Source organism: Hylobates moloch, unplaced genomic scaffold, assembly GCF_009828535.3.
Source record: "Hylobates moloch isolate HMO894 unplaced genomic scaffold, HMol_V3 SCAFFOLD_12, whole genome shotgun sequence".
Taxonomy (NCBI): domain Eukaryota; kingdom Metazoa; phylum Chordata; class Mammalia; order Primates; family Hylobatidae; genus Hylobates; species Hylobates moloch.
Window position 1 is genome coordinate 20,850,421 of NW_026652287.1, and position 22,699 is coordinate 20,873,119.

At 41.7% G+C, this 22,699-nt stretch overlaps 1 protein-coding gene across 2 annotated transcripts in view; it reads left to right on the forward strand.

The window, feature by feature from the left end:
• NAA25 (N-alpha-acetyltransferase 25, NatB auxiliary subunit) overlaps positions 1-22,699 on the forward strand; it is an 84,642-nt gene that overhangs the window by 15,075 nt on the left and 46,868 nt on the right. Inside the window, exons 2-9 of one of the 2 annotated variants that reach the window (XM_032168642.2) lie at positions 1,170-1,255; positions 3,426-3,564; positions 6,491-6,609; positions 13,068-13,142; positions 15,483-15,590; positions 15,952-16,030; positions 18,727-18,838; positions 19,768-19,857. In XM_032168642.2, the coding sequence (XP_032024533.1) occupies positions 1,170-1,255; positions 3,426-3,564; positions 6,491-6,609; positions 13,068-13,142; positions 15,483-15,590; positions 15,952-16,030; positions 18,727-18,838; positions 19,768-19,857 (808 nt within the window). The remainder of the gene's footprint in view (positions 1-1,169; positions 1,256-3,425; positions 3,565-6,490; positions 6,610-13,067; positions 13,143-15,482; positions 15,591-15,951; positions 16,031-18,726; positions 18,839-19,767; positions 19,858-22,699) is intronic. The other variant, XM_058424943.1, reaches the window with a different exon arrangement.

Sequence of the window (22,699 nt, forward strand, 5' to 3'; positions counted from 1 at the left end):
ATAGTGTGATTATATTACTTGTAGATGAGAGACGACTATAGGGATGTAAGTTTGTATTCTTTTTTTTTTTTTTTTTTTTGAGACAGAGTCACCCTCTGTCGCCTAGGCTGGAGTGCAGTGGCGCCATCTCGGCTCACTGCAAGCTCCTCCTCCTGGGTTCACGCCATTCTCCTGTCTCAGCCTCCCGAGTAGCTGGGACTGCAGGAGCCCGCCACCACGCCTGGCTAATTTTTGGTATTTTTTAGTAGAGACGGGGTTTCACCATGTTAGCCAGGATGGTCTCGATCTCCTGACTTCGTGATCCACCCGCCTCAGCCTCCCAAAGTGCTGGGATAAGTTTGTATTCTCGACTGTCCTAGCCATTTATAGTTAAAATTAGATCCATAATGTTTTTATTTATTCAAAAAATTTTTTTAATTAAAAAAAGGTTTTTTTGAATCAGGGTCTCACTCAGTTGCCCAAACTGAAGTGCAGTGGCTCACACTGTAGCCTCAACTTCCCAGGCTCAAATGATCACCCCACCTCAGCCTCCTGAGTAGCTGGGATTACAGGTGCATGGCAACATGCCTGACTCATTTTTATATTTCTTCTAGAGACAGGGTCTCACTAAGTTGTCAGAGCTGGTCTCGAATTCTTGGGCTCAAGTGATTCACTCACCTTGGCCTCCCAAAGTACTGGGATTACAGGTGTGAGCCACTGCACTGTGCTCATGATGTTTTTATTATTTTGTTTTATTATTATTATTTTGTGTTATTACTTTTTTCTGAGACAGGGTCTTACTGTTTTGCCCAGGCTGGAGTGCAGTGGCATGATCTCAGGTCACTGCAACCTCTGCCTCCCAGGTTCAAGCGATTCTCGTGCCTCAGCCTCCCAGGTACCTGGGGCTACAGGTGTGCATTGCCACTGCCTGGCTAATTTTTGTAGTTTTAGTAGCGACAGGGTTTATCCATGTTGACCAGGCTGATCTTGAACTCCTGGCCTCAAGTGATCCACCTGCCTTGGCCTCCCAGAGTGCTGGGATTACAGGCGTAAGCCACCACGCCCGGCCTCCATGATGTTTTATATAGCAAATTAAGATATTTTCCAAAACATCTCATACCAGTTGGTGCATTTTTTATATTTATTATTGAAGGAATATAATAACTGTCACATAATTTGTTTTTTCATAGATTATCTTGACAATGGTAATAATAAAATGGCAATTCAGCAAGCAGATAAACTGTTGAAGAAACATAAGGATCTTCATTGTGCTAAGGTAACTTCATTTGCCCTTCAGTTACTTACCTGTGGCGGGTTATATTTGTAATTCCTTACCTTAAAGAGAAAGGAGGGCCGGGCGTGGTGGCTCATGCCTGTAATCCCAGTACTTTGGGAGGCCGAGGCGGGCCGATCACGTGGTCAGGAGTTCGAGACCAGCCTGACCAACATGGTGAAACCCCATCTCTACTAAAAATACAAAAATTAGCCTGGCATGGTGGCGTGTGCCTGTAATCCCAGCTACTCAGTAGGCTGAGGCAGCAGAATCACTTGAACCCAGGAGGTGGAGGTTGCAGTGAGCGGAGATCGCGCCAATGCACTCTAGCCCAGGTGACAGTGAGACTCCGTCTCAAAAAAAAAAAAAAAAAAGAAAGGATGTTACATCTCTTTAGTGACTATTAGTGTCTTTTGTTTTTGAGATGGAGTTTCACTCTTATTGGAGTGCAGTGGCTTGATCTCAGGTACCACAACCTCTGCCTCCCAGGTTCAAGTGATTCTCCTGGTTTAGCCTCCCGCGTAGTTGGGATTACAGGCATGCGTCACCATGCCCAGCTAATTTTGTATATTTTTTAGTAGAGATGGGGTTTCCCCATGTTGGTCATGCTGGTCTCAAACTCTCGACCTCAGGTGATCTTCCTGCCTCAGCCTGCCAGTGCTGGGGTTACAGGCATGAGCCACTGTGCCCAACTGACTATTTGTGTTTTTTCTCAGTACTTTATAGGTCAATTATTTCCATAGTCACTTACATGCCACAAGTGATACTTCTTTTTTCTTTTCTTTTTTTTTTTTTTTTTTTGAGACGGAGTCTTGCTCTGTCGCCCAGTCTGTAGTGCAGTGGCACAATATCGGCTCACTGCAACCTCTGCCTCCTGGGTTCAAGCGATTCTCCTGCCTCAGCCTCCTGAGTAGCTGGGACTACAGGCACGTCCTACCACACCTGGCTAATTTTTTTGTATTTTTAGTAGAGACGGGGTTTCACTGTGTTAGCCAAGATGGTCTCAATCTCCTGACCTCCTGATCCGCCTGCCTCGGCCTCCCAAAGTGCTGGGATTATAGGCGTGAGCCACTGTGCCTGGCTGTGATATTTCAGTAAAAGCTAGCTGTTTATTTATTTGCATATTACTTACCTAATTTATTTTATTTTCACAGAATCCTTTTAAGCAATATTGTGCACTTTTTTTTTGAGAAAAGGTCTCTATTAATCAGGCTGGAGTGCAGTAGCATAACCATGACTCACTACAGCCTTGACCTTCTGGGCTCAAATGATCCTCTCATCTCAGCCTCCTGCATAGCTGGGACTACAGGGTGTACCACCATGCCTGGTTTTTTTTTTTTTTTTTTTTTTTTGGAGATAGGATCTCTCTCACTCTGTTGCCTAGGCTGGACTGCAGTGGCATGATCACAGCTCGCTGCAACCTCCGCTTCCCAGGCTCAAGCAATCCTCCTACCTCAGCCTCTCGAGTAGCTGGGACCACAGATGTGCACCACCACACCTGGCTAATATTTAAACTTTTTGTAAAAATGGGATCTCACCATATTGCCTACCTAGGCTAGTCTTGAACTTGTGGGCTCAAGCAATCCTCCTGCCTTGGCCTTCCTAAGTGCTGGGGTTACATTCGTGAGCCATTGCACCTGGCCTGTTTTTCAAATTTTTTCTAGAGATGAGGTCTCACTGTGTTGCCTAGGCTGGTCTGAAAGTTCTGGGCTCAAGTGATCCTCCTGCCTTAGTCTTCCAAAGTGTTATAGGCATGAGTGCACCATGCCAGTCCTATTGTTCACTTTTTTTTTTTTCGAGACAGGATCTCCTTCTGTCGCCCACGCTGGAGTGCCGTGGTGTGATCGACCTCCCGGGCTCGAGCAGTCCTCCCATCTCAACCTGTCAAGTAGCTGGGTGCACACCACCATACCCAGCTAATTTTTTATTTTTTGTAGAGATGGAGTCTCACCACATTGCCCAGGCTGGTCTTGAACTCCTGGGCTCAAGTGATGTGCCCGTCTCAGCCTCCCAAAGTGCCGGGATTACAGATGTGAGCCACCACACCTGGCCTGAAACTAGTATATCAGCAACCTAGGCATACCTTAATACTTGTTCTTTCAGATCGGCTTTCTTTGGTTCGTATTTCCTTTTCTGTCCTTTTAAAAACTGATTTTTCTTTTGTTACTATCAGGTTTTAAAGGCAATTGGTTTACAGAGAACTGGAAAGCAAGAGGAAGCCTTTACTCTTGCACAGGAGGTGGCAGCCCTTGAACCCACAGATGACAACTCACTGCAGGCACTGACTATCCTTTACCGGGAGATGCACCGACGTATGTTTCTTTCTTTTCATTGTTTTTCAACTTGAGCTGAACATTTTGGATATTTCTGACTATCTGTTTGCCCTTGTCTGATTTGTCACTCATGATTTGAATGGATGACAGTAGGTAGAATAACGCATTAGCCAGGGTTTGTGAGAACTGTAGATAGAAAGGATAGTTTACATGCATTAGGATCCTTGAATTGGAATGAGGATTAAAGTGACTTCATTTGTGATATTTTGATTTGCTAAAGGGAGGCTTCACCCTTATTTTCACTTTTTAATATGGAAAATTTCAAGCAGACAAAAATAGAATAGAATAATAAACCCCATTGTTCTCATTATCCACCTTCAGCAATTAACACATGGCCCATTTTATTTTGTTTATACCCTTTCCCCTGGCAGATTACTTCAGAGCATATCCTAAGTAGTCCATCGTTTTTTCTGAAATAAAGGTTTTTATTGTTAATTTCTTAAATATTTTATTGTGAAATAATACATATTTTTCATAGTACATATTATACAATAATCTTTTTTATGTAACATATAAGTAAATTTGATGTGTAATAATGAAAACTCATGAACCTACCACCTAATTTAAGAAATGGAGCGTTACCGGGCATAGTGGCTCACAGCTGTAATCCCAGCACTTTGGATGGCCGAGGCGGGCAGATCATTTGAGGTCAGGAGTTAGAGACCAGCCCGGCCAACATAGTGAAACCTTGTCTCTACTAAAAATACAAAAATTAACTGGGGGTGGTGGTGCGTGCCTGTAATCCCAGCTACTTGGGAAGCTGAGGCAGGAGAATCAAAACTTCCACCTCCTGAGTTCATGCATCCCCTCCTGCCTCGGCTTCCCAGGTAGCTGGGATTACAGGCATGCACCACCATCCCCAGCTAATTTTTGTATTTTTAGTAGAGACGGGTTTCACCATGTTGGCCGGGCTGATCTCAAACTCCTTACCTCAAGTGATCCACTTGCCTTGGCCTTCCAAAGAGCTGGGATTACAGCCGTGAGCCAAGTGTGCCTGGCCTCCTCAATCAATCTTAATTCTCCTTTTACCTACCAGGAGTTACTTGCTATCCTGAATATTTTTTATTCTCTTGCCTCTCTTTAAATGTTTATTATATTTATTTCTCTTAGTAATACATTATTAGTTTTGCTTAATTTTAAACTTTTGTTAGTGTATCTATACTATGTATATTCTATGACTTGCATTTTTCATCTAATAGCCAAGTGGCTATAGTTAATCCATTTTCACTACCACAAAATATTTCACTGGGTAACTACATTACAATATCTAGGAGTGGAATTTTCAAGTCATGGGGTAAGTGTATGTTTAGCTTAAAGCAAGATAATGTCAACTTCTTTTATAGCAGTTTTTGAGTTCTGATTGCTTACATGCTTGTCAACACTTGGTATTCTTTCTCTCTTCATTCATTCAAATAGCTCAGGTTGTAACATTTGGTATTTGTAACCTTAAATATTTTTGCCAATTTCTTTTGAGACAGAGTTTTGCTGTGTTGTCCAGGCTAATTTTGAACTCCTAGGCTCGAGCAATCCACCTGCCTCAGCCTCCCAAAGTGCTGGGATTATAGGCACGAGGCAATGTGCTCAGCTTCAATTTTGTTATAAATTTTTACAAAAGATAAAACTTAAGAGTTGAGGTATTATATCTGAGTATTTACAGATTATGTTGATTTAGGGATATGGATTCTTCTCCAGTGTTTTAAAAAAAAATCATTTACTCCACAAATATTGGTGGCATGTTTCTCTATGACTGTTATTCTATCAGAGTCAAAGATAAAAAATGCACTTTCAGCCGGGCGTGGTGGCTCACGCCTGTAATCCCAGCACTTCGGGAGGCCGAGATGGGCAGATCACCTGAGGTCAGGAGTTCGAGACTAGCCTGACCAACATGGAGAAACCCTGTCTCTACTAAAAATGCAAAATGAGCCGGGTGTGGTGATGCATGCCTGTAATCCCAGTTACTTGGGAGGCTGAGGCAGGAGAATCACTCGAACCCAGGAGGCAGAGGTTGCAGTGAGCCGAGATCACACCATTGCACTCCAGCCTGGGTAACAAGAGCAAAACAAAACTCTGTCTCAAAATAAAAAAGCACTTTCTGCTGTCATGTCACTCATTGTCTATAAGGGGAAATAGATCACTAGACAGTATACTACATTATGTGTTAATAAATGCTACAGTACAGCCTGGGCAACATGGCAAAACACTGTCTATATAAAAAATAAGCCAGTTGTGGTGGTATGTGCCTGCAGAACAGCTACTTGGGACGCTGAGGTCGGAGAATTACCTGAGCTTGAAGGGTCGAGGCTGCAGTGAGCCGTGATTGTGCCATTGCACTCCAGCCTGGGCGACAGAGTGAGAACCTATCTCCAAAAAAAAAAAAAAAAAACAAAAAAAACTACAATATACTTATTTATATAAGATTCCAAGATGGCAGAGGGAGGCAGTGGTCAAATTGCAGTGGAGAAGCAGAGATGGTGTTCAGAGAAAGTCTTATAGTTCAGCTTACCTTTGAATTGGGTCTTGGCTAATGTTCACTAAGATAAAAGAGAGGAAAGGAGAATTCAGGCAGAGGGAAGAGTGTAGAGGCATAGAGGTATGTATGATACATCCCGGAGAATCTGGTGGAACTACAAATAGTTTGTGGCTACATGATAAAGTGCTGAGGGAAAGAGGAGACAGAGGCCAGATCCTATAAGGTCTTATATGTTGTAAATGCTATGAGAAGGCTTGACCTATTCCATGCTTCATTTAAACACCACCTAACCAAGAGATGAATAATGATTGGATGAGGCAAAGCAGATACTTCTATAATGATAGGAGACATCTATTTCTGCCAAATAGGAAGAACATTAAATGCCATTAGAATGTTCTTGAAGTATAACTTAAATCTTATTTCTCTTTATCTTAGCGGAGTTAGTTACAAAACTTTATGAGGCAGCTGTGAAGAAAGTTCCCAGTAGTGAGGAGTATCACTCTCACCTCTTCATGGCCTATGCCAGAGTGGGTGAATACAAGAAAATGCAACAGGTAATTTGATCCCCAAACCTACTGGGCTATGGGATTTACTATTAGAAGTAAAAGTCTCTTTCTTGTGATTAACTGCACTGGGTATGTGTCTGTATAGAACTGAATTTATGGATTTTTCTGTGTGGAGGTCAGTCAGTTGTTTTCCTTATGTGTTTAAAGTTGAACTATTATTTAAGATCTTTAAATGTTTTATTTGGGAATAAGTTGATTGTTCTTTTGTGGCCTGATGTTATGTTTTGTTTGGTTTTGGTAATTCAGCTTCAGATTGTCCTACTGCATCAGATTGCTGTTAAATTTTCAGAAAATGGGCAGATATACCAGAGCAAAAAATGAACAACTATGGAAAGAGTAACTTTAAAGTTTATATCTAATTTGTAAATTTAAACTGTTGATAGCCTGCTAAGATTTTTAAATCCACCGGGGGAAAATCCTTGTTGCCTGGGATGTTTCTTTTTATTTTTTATTTTTATTTATTTATTTTTTTTGGTTTGAGGCAGCTTATTTGGCAGCTACCATATTTTAGATATTCTTTACATACATCTGAAGGATTGGGCACATTTGAATTAGGTTGTGGATAAAGCTAACATCTCAGAGAAATGTAATCAGCATTATTAATTCCATAAATGGCTCTGATGTCAAGCTAGTTTTTTTTTTTTTTTTAGAGATGGAGTTTTGCTGTTGCTGCCCAGGCTGGAGTGCAATGGTGCAATCTTGGCTCACCGTAACCTCTGCCTCCTGGGTTCAGGCTATTCTCCTGCCTCAGCCTCCTGAGTAGCTGGGATTACAGGCATGCGCCACTACTCCTGGCTAATTTTGTATTTTTAATAGAGGCGGGGTTTCTCCATGTTGGTCAGGCTGGTCTCAAACTCCCGACCTCAGGTGATCTGCCTGCCTCGGCCTCTCAAAGTAGTGGGATTACAGGCATGAGCCACCACACCCAGCCTAAGCTAGTACTTTTTTAGAAATGCTTTCTTTGTGGTATAATATCTTCTGAAGGCAAAATTTTTTGGGTTTTTATCTTATTCTTTACATTAAATATCAAGTTATAACAATAGATAATTTGGGCAGGGTGGCAGATACTATATTAATACAAATTCTTTCTTAAAATCAGTCTCTGTATTTTACATTTATGCAAGTTTTAACATAGGAGAAGTTTTTTTCTTTTCTTTTTTTTTTTTTTTTTTGTGATGGAGTCTTGCCCTGTTGCCCAGGCTGGAGTGCAGTGGCACGATCTCAGCTCACTGCAACCTCACCTCCCAGGTTCAAGCGATTGTCCTGCTTCAGCCTCCCGAGTACCTGGGATTACAGGTATACACCACCACACCTGGCTAATTTTTGTGTTTTTAGTAGAGGCGAGGTTTCACCATGTTGGCCAGGCTGGTCTCAAACTCCTTACCTCAAGTGATCCACCCACCTTGGGCTCCCAAAATGCTGGGATTACAGATGTGAGCCAGTGCGCCCAGCTGGAGAAATTTTTTGAGGGGTCCCAATGCAATTATTTAATAACATTTTATTAATTTATTTACTGAAAGGTATTTAGACATTATAATTTTTAAAAACATAAAATGGTTATGAGTGTGTGTGTGTGTATATATATATATATATATATATATATATATTTTTTTTTTTTTGAGACAGTCTTGCTCTGTCACCCAGGCTGGAATTCAGTGGTACGATCTCGTCTCACTGCAACCTCCACCTTCCGGATTCAAGCGATTCTTCTGCCTCAGCCTCTCGAGTACTGGGACTACAGGCGCACGTCACCACACCCAGCTAATTTTTGCATTTTTAGTAGAGATGGGGTTTCACCATGTTGGCCAGGCTGGCCTCAAACTCCTGACCTCATGATCTGCCCGCCTCAGCCTCCCAAAGTGCTGGGATTACAGGCGTGAGCCACTGTGCCCAGCCATAAAATGGGTATATTTTTTAAAATTCGCAGTGCTAACATATATACATATAAATCCTTAATATCATTTTTATTTGTAAGATTATGTTTTAAGCAAAGTGTATTAAATATTCATTCATAAGGACAGAGTAAAAGAAGTTATAGTTCATCCCTACGGTACATAAAATACATTCCCCAACTCTCCAAATAATACTGGGTGTCTTTATATGGTTGACATAGAAAGATGTTCCTAGTATATGTTAATTGAGACAAGCAGGTTGTAAAATGACCTTCTCTTCCCATTCTTCTCATGCTGTCCTCAAAAAAGATATACTTCTTTTCTTTCTTTTTTCTTTTTCTTTTTTTGAGATAGACAGACTCTCTCTGTCACCCAGGCTGGAGTGCTGTGGCGTGATCTCAGCTTACTGCAAACTCTGCCTCCCAGGTTCAAGAGATTCTCTTGCCTCTGCCTCCCGAGTAGCTGGGATTACAGGTGCCTGCCACCACACTTGGCTATTTTTTTTTTTTTTTGTGATGGAGTCTTGCTCTCTCACCCAGGCTGGAGTGCAGTGGTGTGATCTCGGCTCACTGCAACCTCCGCCTCCTGGGTTCAAGTGATTCTCCTGCCTCAGCCTCCTGAGTAGCTGGGATTACAGGTGCACACCACCATGCCTAGCTAATTTTTATATTTTCAGTAGAGATGGGGTTTCACTATGTTGGTCAGGCTGGTCTCCAACTCCTCACCTCGTGACCCATCTGCCTCGGCCTCCCAAAGTGCTGGGATTACAGGCGTGAGCCACTGCACCCAGCTAATTTTTGTATGTTTAATAGAGATGGGGTTTCACCATGTTGGCCGGGCTGGTCTCGAACTCATGACCTCAAGTGATCTACCCGCCTCAGCCTCCCAAAGTATTGGGATTACAGGCGTGAGCCACCACACCTGGCTAATTTTTATTTATTTATTTATTTATTTGAGATGGAGTCTCGCTCTGTCTCCAGGCTGGAGTGCAGTGGTGCGTGTGATCTTGGCTCACTGCAACCTCTGCCTCCCAGGTTCAAGAGGAGATCCTCCTGTCTCAGCCTCCCGAGTAGCTGGGACTACAGGCATGCGCCACTACGCCCAGCTAATTTTTTGTATTTATAGTAGAGATGGGGTTTCACCATGCTGGCCAGGCTGGTCTTGATCTCTTGACCTCATGACCCGCCCACCTTGTCCTCCCAAAGTGCTGGGATTACAGGCATGAGCCACTGCGCCCCGCCTGCGCCTGGCTAATTTTTATGCTGTCATTGTTGCTGCTTAAGGAAGTTACAATTTCTTAGCTTAAGTATGTTTATTTTGAGTATGGAATGTCAGTCTGAGGTAATAGGTATTTCACAAATTTAATGTCATGTTTCATATGGATGAAGGTTTTTGTTTGATTTGCTCATTGTTGATTTTCCATTGCCTAGAATAGCATCTGCACAATAATTTGTTAAGCAAATAAATGATTTGTATAAACTCGTGGAGGTAGGAGGGAGGGAAACTTAAGAGCTTCTGCTGCCCCAAATAACATCTCTGGCTGGTGATTTTGAAACCACCATAGATGAAGAGTAGCTAGTTATTCATATAGTGATAAGGCTTTTCTTTTCCTGTAAATGACATTCTCATTCTGAGTCACCAACTTAGATCCATGTTTTTAAACTTGTCTGTCATCAAAAATTTTGTTTCAGCAGATTATGAGCCTGCAAGATCATAGGGTATGGACATGAAATTTTTGCCTTGCATTTTATATTAATTCATATTCTAATGTTATATATTTTTATCTCTGTATGTCATTATAAAAGTGTTTTCCCATATTCTCAAGTAAAATGGATTTCCTAACTTTTATTTATTTTTAAACATTTATTCATTTTTTGTAGAGTTGGGATTTCACTATGTTTCCCAGGCTGGTCTTGAACTGCTGGGCTCAAGCAGTCCTCCTGCCTTGGCTTCCCAAAGTGCAGGGATTACAGGCATGAACCACTGTACCCAGTCGGTTTTCTAACTCAAAGAAAAAATTATTATTTTTTCTTTTGATTGTAAAGGCTTCCCAGGGATCAATGGAATTTCCTAACATTTTTCATTTTATACCTGTGGAGTATATGTACCCCAGTGTTAGAAGCAGGTGCCTCAAGCCATCTTAGACTCTCCTATCCTGTATGTCCTTGTCATCTCTAGATCATGTTTATTCTGCCACTGCTGTATCTTTTTTTTTTTTTTTCTTTGAGATGGGGTTTCACTCTTGTCGCCCAGGCTGCAGTGCAGTGGTGCAATTCCGGCCCACTGCAACCTCCACCTCCTGGGTTCAAGCGATTCTCCTGCCTCAGCTCCCTGAGCAGCTGAGATTACAGGCACCCACCACCACGCCCAGTTAATTTTCATATTTTTAGTAGAGACGGGGTTTCACCATCACTTTTATCTTTTACCTTAACTTTATTGGCCAAGTTGGTCTCGAACTCCTGACCTCAGGTGATCCTCCTGCCTCGGCCTCTCAAAGTGTTGGGATTACAGGCGTGAGCCATGGTGCCCAGCCTCTGCTGTATCTTTTCAGGTTTCTTTTCTATTTGATCTACCCCATCCTGGTTTTGTGCCTCATTACCTCACCTTTTCTTCCTATTTTGTCTCTTCACAGTACTGCTAAGATACTATTCCTAGAAGAGTATAGATTTATAAATATCACTTCTCTATTCTATATAGGCTCCTTTTTTAATACCTTTAGGTCTACCTTTCAACGCTTTTCCTACTACTCTTAATTGTTTCAGCCAGACATCCTGCTTGTTTTTATCAGCATACATCCCTTGACTTTCTTGAATGTTTTTTGTTCAGACTCATTTTTCTCCTACTTTGAGATGATTTATTTACCCATTCACCTCAAATATTTGTAGTTTTATATGTATCATTACCACACCCTCCACCATGTTCTGTTTGACCTTCAAAGTCATCTGAAAGATGGCTACTTTGGAGGGGCTTTAATGGTAACGTTCTCCTCTCTACTTTCCCTTAAAGAAAGAAGAGATAAGAAAATGAACAACTTTGCCTTCCTTGCAAACACCCTAGCATGGTGTTTTATATAGGACGTTTATTTTTATATTTAGTTTTATTATTTTGATTTTGAGACATTTGATTTTGATTTGTTGCCCAGGCTGGAGTGCAGTAGTGTGATCACAGCTCACTGTAGCCTCGGCCTCCCTGGGCTCAGGTGATCTTCCCACCTCAGCCTCTTGCCAGTAGCTGGGACCACAGGTGCTTGCCACCACCCTGGTTAACATACATATATGTGTGTGTGTGTAAGGTTTTACAATGTTGCCCAGGCTGGTCTCAATCTCCTTGGGCTCATATGATCCTCCTGTCTCAACCTCCCAAAACGTTGGGATTACAGTCATGAGTCATCATGGCTGGCCTAGGACTTTTATTTTTTATTTTTATTTATTTATTTTTTGGAGACAAAGTCTTACTCTGTTGCCCAGGCTAGAGTGCAGTGGCACGATCTCTGCTCACTGCAACCTCTGCCTCCCAGGTTCAAGCGATTCTCCTGTCTTAGCCTCCCAAGTAGCTTGGATTACAGGTCCCTGCCGCCACGCCCAGCTAATTTTTGTATTTTTAGTAGAGATAGGGTTTCTCCATGTTGGCTTGGCTAGTCTCGAACTCCTGAACTCAGATGATCTGCCAGCCTTGGCCTCCCAAAGTGATGGGATTACAGGCATGAGCCACTGTGCCTGGCCCAGGACATTTATTTTTATTGCTAAATACATTTCAGTCATTTATGTATTTGTTTTCTCCCCCGCTTTTAAATGCCTTTGGGACAGAGACTCGATCTTTGAATCTTTGTCAGGAATAGATAGTTTCTTCTACTTCATAGGAGCTCTATGTAATTTTTGAATTAGATTGGCAGTAGGCAAAAGATTAAAAAACATGAAAATTACCTGATGGAGTTTTTAGCATCAATTACTAGTTGGCTAATTATGGATAGAGTCTCAATTATACTTGAATAGGTCTATTCTTTTTTAAAAGCATGTTCCTGCTTTTAAGTATTTGCATATTATACATTTCATAATGAAAGATTTCAGTTCTAATTATTGGAATCTTGAAGGAACCATATTATTTTCCTAAGCTAAGAAGAATTTTTGAATTATGGCATGGTAATCTTTTCTGATATTGAAGTTTAAGTATATTCTCTGGGCTTGTTTATTTGTTTTTGCTAATAACTGGTTAGTGTGGTATCTTAAGTAAAGTTTATTGATGTACACTTACAAGCCAAATTTTGTGTTTGCTTTGTAGTCTTCTAGAACTATACTGGATTGCAGTGTATTCTGGAAATATTGGACTTTAATTTTAGTAAATTCTGGTTCAAAAAGTGAAGTATCACTCATAACATGAAAATTCACCTTTGTGATTACTGCTGTTGCTAAAGCCATCAAGTCACTAGGAATTTACACTAACTGGGATATGTAAATATATTGCTGTTCTCCCAAGACACTTTTTGTCATGTATCTAGATCATTAATCCCCCTCTGTATGGTGTTTTCTAAATAAAATATTTATGGTTCTCTTTTAGGCTGGCATGGCTCTATATAAGATTGTCCCCAAAAATCCCTACTACTTTTGGTCTGTGATGAGCTTGATTATGCAAGTGAGTATGGCATTCAGAATGGGATTGAGGTTTGGTTTTATTTTTTATATAGTTATTGTCCTCAGTGTGTCTTCTGAACTTTTTTTTTTTGTTTGAGACAGGGTCACGCTGTCACCCAGGTAGGAGTGTAGTGGTGCAATCATAGCTCACTGCTGCCTTGACCTCCTAGGCTCAAGCAATCCCTCTACCTCAGCCTCCCAAGTAGCTGGGACTACAGGTGCATACCACCTTGCCTGGCTAATTAAAAAAAAATTTTTTTTTGGTCAGGTGTGGTGGCTCACGCCTGTAATCCCAGCATTTTGGGAGGCCGAGGTGGGTGGATCACAAGGTCAGGAAATCGAGACCATCCTGACCAACATGGTGAAACCGCATCTCTACTAAAAATACAAAAATTAGCTGGGCATGGTGGCGTGTGCCTGTAATCCCAGCTACTCTGGAGGCTGAGGCAGGAGAGTCGCTTGAACCTGGGAGGCGGAGGTTTCAGTGAGCCGAGATCATGCCACTGCACTCTAGCCTGGTGATAGAGCGAGACTCTGTCTCAAAAAAAAAAAAAAAAAAAAATTTTTGTAGAGACAGGGTCTCACTCTTTTGACCAGGCTGGTCTTGAACTCCTGGCCTCAAGCAATCCTCCTGCCTCAGCCTCCCAAAGTGCTGGGATGATAAGCATGAGCCTCTGCATCTGACTGTGAACATTTTGTGTAATGTGTTGCAGCATGTCAAACAGGGACTTTGTGTTGTCAATTGACTTAAGTTAGGGGTTTTGAGGTTTTTTTTGTTTGTTTGTTTGTTTTTTTTTTTTTTGGAGACGGAGTCTCGCTGTCTCGCCCAGGCTGGAGTGCAGTGACGTGATCTCAGCTCACTGCAAGCTCCACCTCCCAGGTTTACACCATTCTCCTGCCTCAGCCTCCCGAGTAGCTGGGACTACAGGCATCTGCTACTATGCCTGGCTAATTTTTTTGTATTTTTAGTAGAGACGGGGTTTCACCATGTTAGCCAGGATGGTCTCGATCTCCTGACCTCGTGATCCGCCTGCCTCGGCCTCCCAAAGTGCTGGGATTACAGGCATGAGCCACCGCGCCTAGCCCTTGAGTATTCTTTATGAGTTGGTATATCAGTTTATTTGTGGGTAGCATGGACTGTATTTCCCCTGAATCTCTGATCTATTGCTGGGTTGCTTGATCAAGCATGAGCCTTGAAATGTTTGATATTACAACTTGAGGTTTGCTTTTAAGACAATATTGCTGGTTAGTTAATGGCTCATTGAACTGAGTGGCCTTCTTCTATCACTTCTCCTTTCTGAGCCTCAGTTTGCTCTTTTGCAGAAAGGAGACACTTCTCTCCCAGGGACCAAAGTGAGATTCTGTATAGGAGAGGATGGGGAGGAAGGATTTAAAAGTAGTGTTTAAGAACAGATGTTGTGGGGTCAGACAGGTCTGCCTTCATACATTAGCTTTACCACATGTCTGGTAAAGCTGTCTGGGGAATCTCTTAGCCTTAATTTTTTTTTTTTTTCTGTTGTCCAAGCTGGAGTGCAGTGGCACGACCTCAGCTTACTGCACCTCCCAGGTTCAAGCGATTCTCATGTCTCAGCCTCCCAAGTAGCTAGGATTACAAGCTTACACCACCACATACACCCAGCTAATTTTTTTTTATTATTTTTCAGTAGAGACGGGGGTTTTGCCATGTTGGCCAGGCTGGTCTGAAAACTTCTGGCCTCAAGGGATCCACCTGCCTCAGCCTCCCGGAGTGTTAAGTTTACAGTCATGAGCCACCACACCTGGCCTAACCTTAGTTTCTTTGTAAAATAAGCATAATATCTACCTTGAAAGGTTGTTTACAAGGGTTAAGTGAGCTGTGAGCAGAATCTGGTGTTATTAACTTTATTAATTTCATGTGTTAATTTTTGTTACCAATTTAAGGTAACTAGCTACTAGTAAACTGTGTAATGAAAGGAATTGGCATTTGTCTTCTAGTATGTGAACATCTCAAAGATACCTGGAAGGCTTTCGTCTTCAAATACCTGATAATACTCATAAATAATAAACAGTATAGGCATGCTCCCTCTTTACATTCTTCTAGAAAAATGTATAAATAACCGACTTAAATGCTAGGTTGTATTGTGGAAGCTCAGTATTTCAGGAACACATAGGATAATGAATCTTTAGCATAGAAATCTTTTGTAAAACAAACCACTCTGTAATGTACCTCCTTGGCAGGGAATTCATATTAGGTCTGATATTTGACATGGTGGATTGATAATTATGTGCCCAATTAACAGTAATGTTAATATCAGTAGTGCAAGCAGGGGAGAATTGGAATGAAACATTATTTTTCTTTCAGTCTATATCGGCACAGGATGAAAACCTCTCAAAAACAATGTTTCTGCCCCTTGCTGAGAGAATGGTCGAAAAAATGGTGAAAGAGGACAAGATAGAAGCTGAGGCTGAAGTGAGTATTTTAAGTCCTACTTTTGTGTTTTCATTTTTTTGCTAGTGCTACAATATGATGTTATAATACTATGAACTGTTGTTTTGTTCCAATTTGATAGCTGGGTCCTCACTCTTGGCCTTTGGGTAAATGTGAAGCCCTCAGCGTAGGTCTAATCACTGACCTGTTTCTAGCAAGTACTCTAGGCTGAGATGTGTATAGACGGGAGAGATATAGATGGAGAAGATCCTGTTACCTGCTTCTTACTGTCAGTTTCATCTCATTTGAAGACATGCTCTATTAAATAACTTTTTAAAAACCTATAAATCACTACGTTTTTATTAAGTTTCAGAAGTTGCACTTCTTGTTTTTTTTCTGTAAGGTTGAACTTTATTATATGATCCTGGAACGTTTGGGAAAGTACCAGGAGGCCTTGGATGTCATCAGAGGGAAATTAGGAGGTAATTTTTAAAGATTTTCTTAAAGCTTTTTTTTTTCCTATTTAAACACGAAAAATGTTTATTGTAGAAAATTTCCACATAAGGATATAAAGACATAAACGCTTTTGATCATTTTGTTATATTCTTCCAGACTTTTCTGTATGTTGTAAATTTATTTTTAAAAATGTTTTTACTTGAAAATAACAGATTCAGAAACTTCAAGGAGTGTGAAAGGTTATACTCCAGATCTCTAGCCCTCTTCCCCTAGGTTTTCCTCCAGTTATACTTTATATTCTTGTAAAGATTCATCTTCCCCACTTTCTTTTTTAAAACACAAATGAAAACATAGTATACCTGGCTCATAGAATAATGTTATTCAGTTAGCACAATGTTTTTATTTTAAAAAATTTTTTCTTAAAAATGTTAAATTAATTAATGCCCTTCTAGTCAGGATTTGTCCTCTGTAGATACCACAAACATTCCTTTATTTGTATGTCTGTCTTATGAAGGCATTTGAGTTTGTGACCTCTGCTCTGCATACTATTATACCCATAATTTATTTTTATTATTTATTTATTTATTTTAAAGAGATGAGGTCTCACTCTGTTGCCCAGGCTGGACTTGAACTCCTGGGCTCAAGTGATTCTCCCATCTCAGCCTCCCAAGTAGCTAGGACTACGGGCACACACCACCACACTGGGCTCCATTATTTCTTTCTTTCTTTCTTTTTTTTTTTTTTTGGAGACAGAGTCTCACTCTGTGGCCAGGCTGGAGGGCAGTGGCGCGATCTTGGCTCACTGCAACCTCCGCTTCCTGGGTTCAAGCGATTCTCCTGCCTCAGTCTCCTGAGTAGCTGGGACTACAGGCACACACCACCACGCCCAGCTAATTTTTGTATTTTTAGTAGAGACGGGGTTTCACCATGTTGGCCAGGCTGGTCTCAAACTCCTAACCTCAAGTGATCTGCCTGCCTCCGCCTCCCAAAGTGCTGGGATTACAGGTGTGAGCCACCACGCCTCGCCTCCATTATTTTATTATTATTATTATTATTTTAACTAAATAGTATTTCCTAGAGATAAAGTTCAGTACCTCACTCCTTTAATGACTGTCCAGTGTTCCACAGTGTGAATGTAGAAATTTACTTAACCAGTTTTTGATGGATATTTAGGCTACTCACAAGAAACTTCTTTTTTTTTTTTTTTTTTGAGACAGGGCCTTGCTCTGTTGGCCAGGCTAGAATGCAGTGGCGTCATCACAGCTCACTGCAGCCTTGACCTCCTGGGTTTAAGTTATCCTCTCACCACAGCCTCCTAAATAGTTAGGACTCCAGGCGTATGCCACCAAACCTGGCTAATTTTTGTATTTTTTGTAGAGGTGGGGTCTCACTATGTTGCCCAGGCTGGTCTCGAACTCCTGGTCTCAAGCGATCTGCTGCTTCAGCCTCCCAAAGTGCTGGGATTACTACAGGTGTGACCTGTCATGCCTGGCCTTTTTTTTTTTTTTTTAAACTAGATTATAGTTCTATGGATAGTAAAAATTTAGATTCTCAACTGGAAGTTCATAATGTAATTTTTGGTATCCTTAATCTGCTAAACAGTTGGGCAAATCTAATTTGGTCAGAACTATCATCCTAGTTTTTTTGTTTTCAGTTGTTTGGAAAGAGTTTGATTCATCTCCACTCTTTTTTGTCTTCTTCCAACATCTCATCTTTCTTACCTCATGTCAGCTCAGTCCTCTTTGATGTTTTGGAACGGTATGGATGGGCAGCCTGTCTATGGACTAAATTTACTAGTCCCTAGATGCTGTTGGGATTTTATAAGTATATCCCATGTACTATTAATAGATCTTCAACCCAAAACATTGTGAAACCTATCCTTTTACAAAGAAAATGATTATAAAAATTTACTGTCAGTAATGTACTTTTTTCTTTGAAGTAAAATAATCTTTAATAAGATAGTAGTAGTTTGTATGTAACAGTGGTCCCATTTTCTTTTTTTTTTTTTTTTTTTTTTGAGACGGAGTCTCGCTCTTTCACCCAGGCTGGAGTGCAGTGGCGCGATCTCGGCTCACTGCAAGCTCTGCCTCCCGGGTTCATGCCATTCTCCTGCCTCAGCCTCTTCGAGTAGCTGGGACTACAGGCGCCCGCCACCACGCCCGGCTAATTTTTTGTATTTTTTAGTAGAGACGGGGTTTCACCATGGTCTCGATCTCCTGACCTCGTGATCCACCCGCCTCGGCCTCCCAAAGTGCTGGGATTACAAGCGTGAGCCACCGCGCCCGGCCAGTGGTCCCATTTTCTAAGAGAGTGAATACGAAAATGTGACATTTAGGCCAGGTCCGGTAGCTCACAGCTGTAATCCCAGCACGTTGGGAGGCTGAGATGGGTGGATCACCTGAAGTCAGGAGTTTAAGACCAGCCTGGCCAACATGGTGAAACCCTGTCTCTACTAAAAATACAAAAATTAGCCGGGCTTGGTGGCAGATGCCTGTAATCCCAGCTACTTGGGAGGCTGAGACAGCAGAATCACTTGAATCCAGGAGGTGGAGGTTGCAGTGAGCCAAGATCGTACCATTGCACTCCAGCCTGGGTGACAAGAGTGAAACTCCGTCTCAAAAGAAAAGAAAATGTGACATATTCCTTCTTGTGGTTGGACTCTATTCTGGTTATTGAGCAGAAATGAAACCAGCTTACCAACTTTTATAACTTTTGATTTTAGAGAAGTTGACAAGTGAGATTCAGAGTCGGGAAAATAAATGCATGGCTATGTACAAGAAGCTGAGCAGGTGGCCAGAGTGCAATGCCCTCTCCAGGCGCCTCTTACTAAAAAAGTGAGTAAAAGCTTTCTTTTGTACCATTTGACTGTAGTGAGGCTTTAAGACCTCACTATTGATTTTCTTGGTGTCTATGCTTTGAAGTGTCTGGGCATAAAGTCTTCTTATAGTAGTTGTGTCCTGCATGTTTCTAAAAGTTTTTAAGGAGCCTTCATCTTTCAGTAGAGTATTATAATGGTACTTGAAGGCTGGGCATGGTGGCTTATGCCTATAATCCCAGCACTTTGGGAGGCCAAGGCAGGCAGATCACTTGAGGTCAGGAGTTTGAGACCAGCCTGGCCAACATGGCGAAATCCTGTCTTTACTAAAAATACAAAAATTAGCTAGTCGTGGTGGTGTGCGCCTGTAGTCCCAGCTCCTCGGGAAGCTGAGGCACAAGAATTGCTTGAACCCGGGAGGCAGAGGTTGCAGTGAGCTGAGATCGTGCCACTGCACTCCAGCCTGGGTGACAGAGTGAGACTCCGTCTCAAAAAAAAAAAAAAAAAAGATACTTGTGCCACCATGGTGCTGAATTCTAGTTAGGGCTTAAGAATGAACACTGAAAATCATTAATTTCTCAAATTCAGTATTCCCCTAAAAGAGAGAGGCTTCATTCTTTGCTACAACATTTCTCTCCCCTTCCCTCCATTTCGGAAGTGCTTATGTGGGTACTTTTCTGTTATGAATATTAGTTTTCTAGACCTGGTCATTTTATTGAAGGAAAGAGTAGTTTACTACTCTTTACAAATACAAAGTAGTATTACTTTGAAAATGCCTCTGGAAAATGCCCTTTTAGAGTTGCAAAGGAAACATGGAGTGGGTGGGGGTAAGCCAACCTACTACATACTAAAATATAACTTACAAAATAAATTGAATATCATGGTTCCTAAGGAAGATCTGTCACAACTTGGGTTTAATCCTGTGTGCATCATTCAATCTGATTTTAGCTCAGATGACTGGCAGTTCTATCTGACTTATTTCGATTCTGTCTTTCGACTGATTGAAGAGGCCTGGACTCCTCCTGCTGAAGGTGAACAGTAAGTTGTCTTCTTTCCTGAATTACAACAGCACTTTTTAATATAGTGTAGTGAAAGGATTTCATTATAAGCCAATTGAATTCTCTTTTTCTGTCTCAATAAAGTATTCCTTTCAAAGTATGAGATTTTTTCATATTTTTTAAAGTATAAAATAAGTTCCATCTGAAAATCATGTTAGTGCCAAAATATGTGGTGTGCTAATTTCCACTTATCCTACCATTCCAAAAATAACTCTTATTAACAGTTTGGTGCCTTTCCGTGAGATTTATTTTCATCTTTATGCTAAGATAATTATTCTTTTTCTTTTTCTCTTTTTTTTTTTTTTGAGATGGAGTTTGGCTCTTGTCAGGAGCTGGAGTGCAATGGCACAATCTTGGCTCACTGCAACCTCTGCCTCCCAGATTCAAGCAATTCTCCTGCCTCAGCCTCCCGAATAGCTGGGACTACAGGCGCCTGCCACCGTGCTCAGCTAATTTTTGTATTTTTGATAGAGACGGGGTTTCACTGTGTTGGCCAGGCTGGTCTCGAACTCCTGACCTCAGGTGATCCACCCACCTCAGCATCTCAGCCTCCAAAAGTGCTGAGATTACAGGTGTGGGCCATTGTGCCTGGCTTAATTATTCTTATATTTAATATAAAAATGGGATTGTATTAGACATGATTTGCACCTGTTAGTTTCCGCCTTAAAATATATCTTGAACATCTTTCATTTCTGGTACATGTAGATCTCTTTCATGTTTTTTTTTCCCCCAGTGGTTTAAGAGTACTCCAGATGTACCATAATTCATTTAGCCTTTTTCCTATTGATGATACTTGGATTTTTGAATATCTCTTTTTTTTCCTTTGTCCTTTTGTTATTGGCTATTGTAGGCAGTACTACAATAAATTTTTTTTCCTTTTTATAGGCATCTAGAATTAAATGAATAAATGGGGCCGGGCACGGTGGCTCACGCCTGTAATCCCAGCACTTTGGGAGGCCGAGGCGGGAGGATCACAAGGTCAGGAGATCGAGACCATCCTGTGAATGGTGAAACCCCGTCTCTACTAAAAATACAAAAAATTAGCTGGGCGTGGTGGCCGGCGCCTGCAGTCCCAGCTACTCTGGAGGCTGAGGAGGGAGAATGGAGTGAACCCGGGAGGCGGAGCTTGCAGTGAGCCGAGCCGAGATTGTGCCAGTGCACTCCAGCCTGGGTGACAGAGTGAGACTCCCTCTGAAAAAAAAAAAAAAAAAAGAATAAATGGGATATTTTAAAAAATTAATACAGAAGTTAAGATTCAAGATGACAGTTAAGAGCTAATGCTTGCTTCGTAATATTGACTAGGTTACCTAATTTTTCTCAGCTTTCATTCTTAAGCAATAAAATGTACAAGACCCCATCTCAAAAATATATGTGTGTGTGTGTGTGTGTGTGTGTGTATTTAATTTTTAATTTTTGTGTTTTTTTAAGACAGGGTCTCACTCTGTCACCTAGGCTGGAGTGCAGTGATGTGATCTTGGCTCACTGCAACCTCTGCCTCCTGGGCTCAAGTGATCCTTTTGCCTCAGCCCCAAAAGCAGCTTGGGACTACAGGCATGAGCCACCATGCCTGGCTAATTTTTGTATTTTTTGTAGAGATGGGGTTTCACCATGTTGCCCAGGCTGATTTTGAACTCGTGAGCTCAAGTGATCCACCCGCCTTGGCCTACCAAAATGCTAGGATTACAGGTGTGAGCCACCGTGCCCAGCCTTTTTTTTTTTTTGAGATGGGGTCTTGCTCTGTCACCCACTCTGGAGTGCAGTGGTGTAATCTTGCCTCCCACTGTAATCTCTGCCTCTCAGGCTCAAGTGATCATCCCACATCAGCCTCCCAAGTAGCTGAGACTACAGGTGTGCACCACCACAATTGGCTGCTTTAAATTTTTTGTAGAGATGGGGTCTCCATGCATTGCCTAGGCTGGCCTCAAACTCATGGGCCCAAACAGTCCTCCCACCTCAGCATCCCAAGTGCTGGGATTTTAGGTGTGAGCCACCACACCCAGCCTTATATTTTTATTAGGCAATTTTTTTTCTTTTCTTTTCTTTTTCTTTTTTTTTTTTTGAAATGCACACTCTGTCACCTAGGCTGGAGTACAGTGGCGTGATCTCAGCTCACTGCAACCTCTCCCTCCTGGGTTCAAGCGATTCTCCTGCCTCAGCCTCCTGAGTAGCTGGGACTACAGGCGCATGCCACCACGCCCAGCTAGTTTTCTATACTTTTAGTAGAGACGGGGTTTCACCATGCTGGCCAGGCTGGTCTTGAACTCCTGACCTCAAGTGATCCACCCACCTTTGGTTTCCAAAGTGCTGGGATTACAGGTGTGAGCCACCACACCCGGCCAGGCAGTATTTCATATATACAAAATTATGCATTCTTTTTTAAAAAAGGTAAGTTACACTGCAGTAATCAAATGCCAAAATTGAGAGTAATCTTATAACATGTTATCTGTTAGAATATGTTCATAGTTCTCTTTTATTCCTTTTTCTATTATTTTATTTTATTTATTTATTTTTTTTTTTATTTTAGACGGAGTCTCGCTCTGTCGCCCAGGCTGGAGTACAGTGGCGTGATCTTGGCTCACTGCAAGCTCCGCCTCCCGGGTTCACGCCATTCTCCTGCCTCAGCCTCTCCGAGTAGCTGGGACTACAGGCGCCCGCCACCACGCCCGGCTAATTTTTTGTATTTTTAGTAGAGACGGGGTTTCACCGTGGTCTCGATCTCCTGACCTCGTGATCCGCCCGCCTCGGCCTCCCAAAGTGCTGGGATTACAAGCGTGAGCCACCGCGCCCGGCCCTCTATTATTTTATAGTTATCAGTCGTTTTT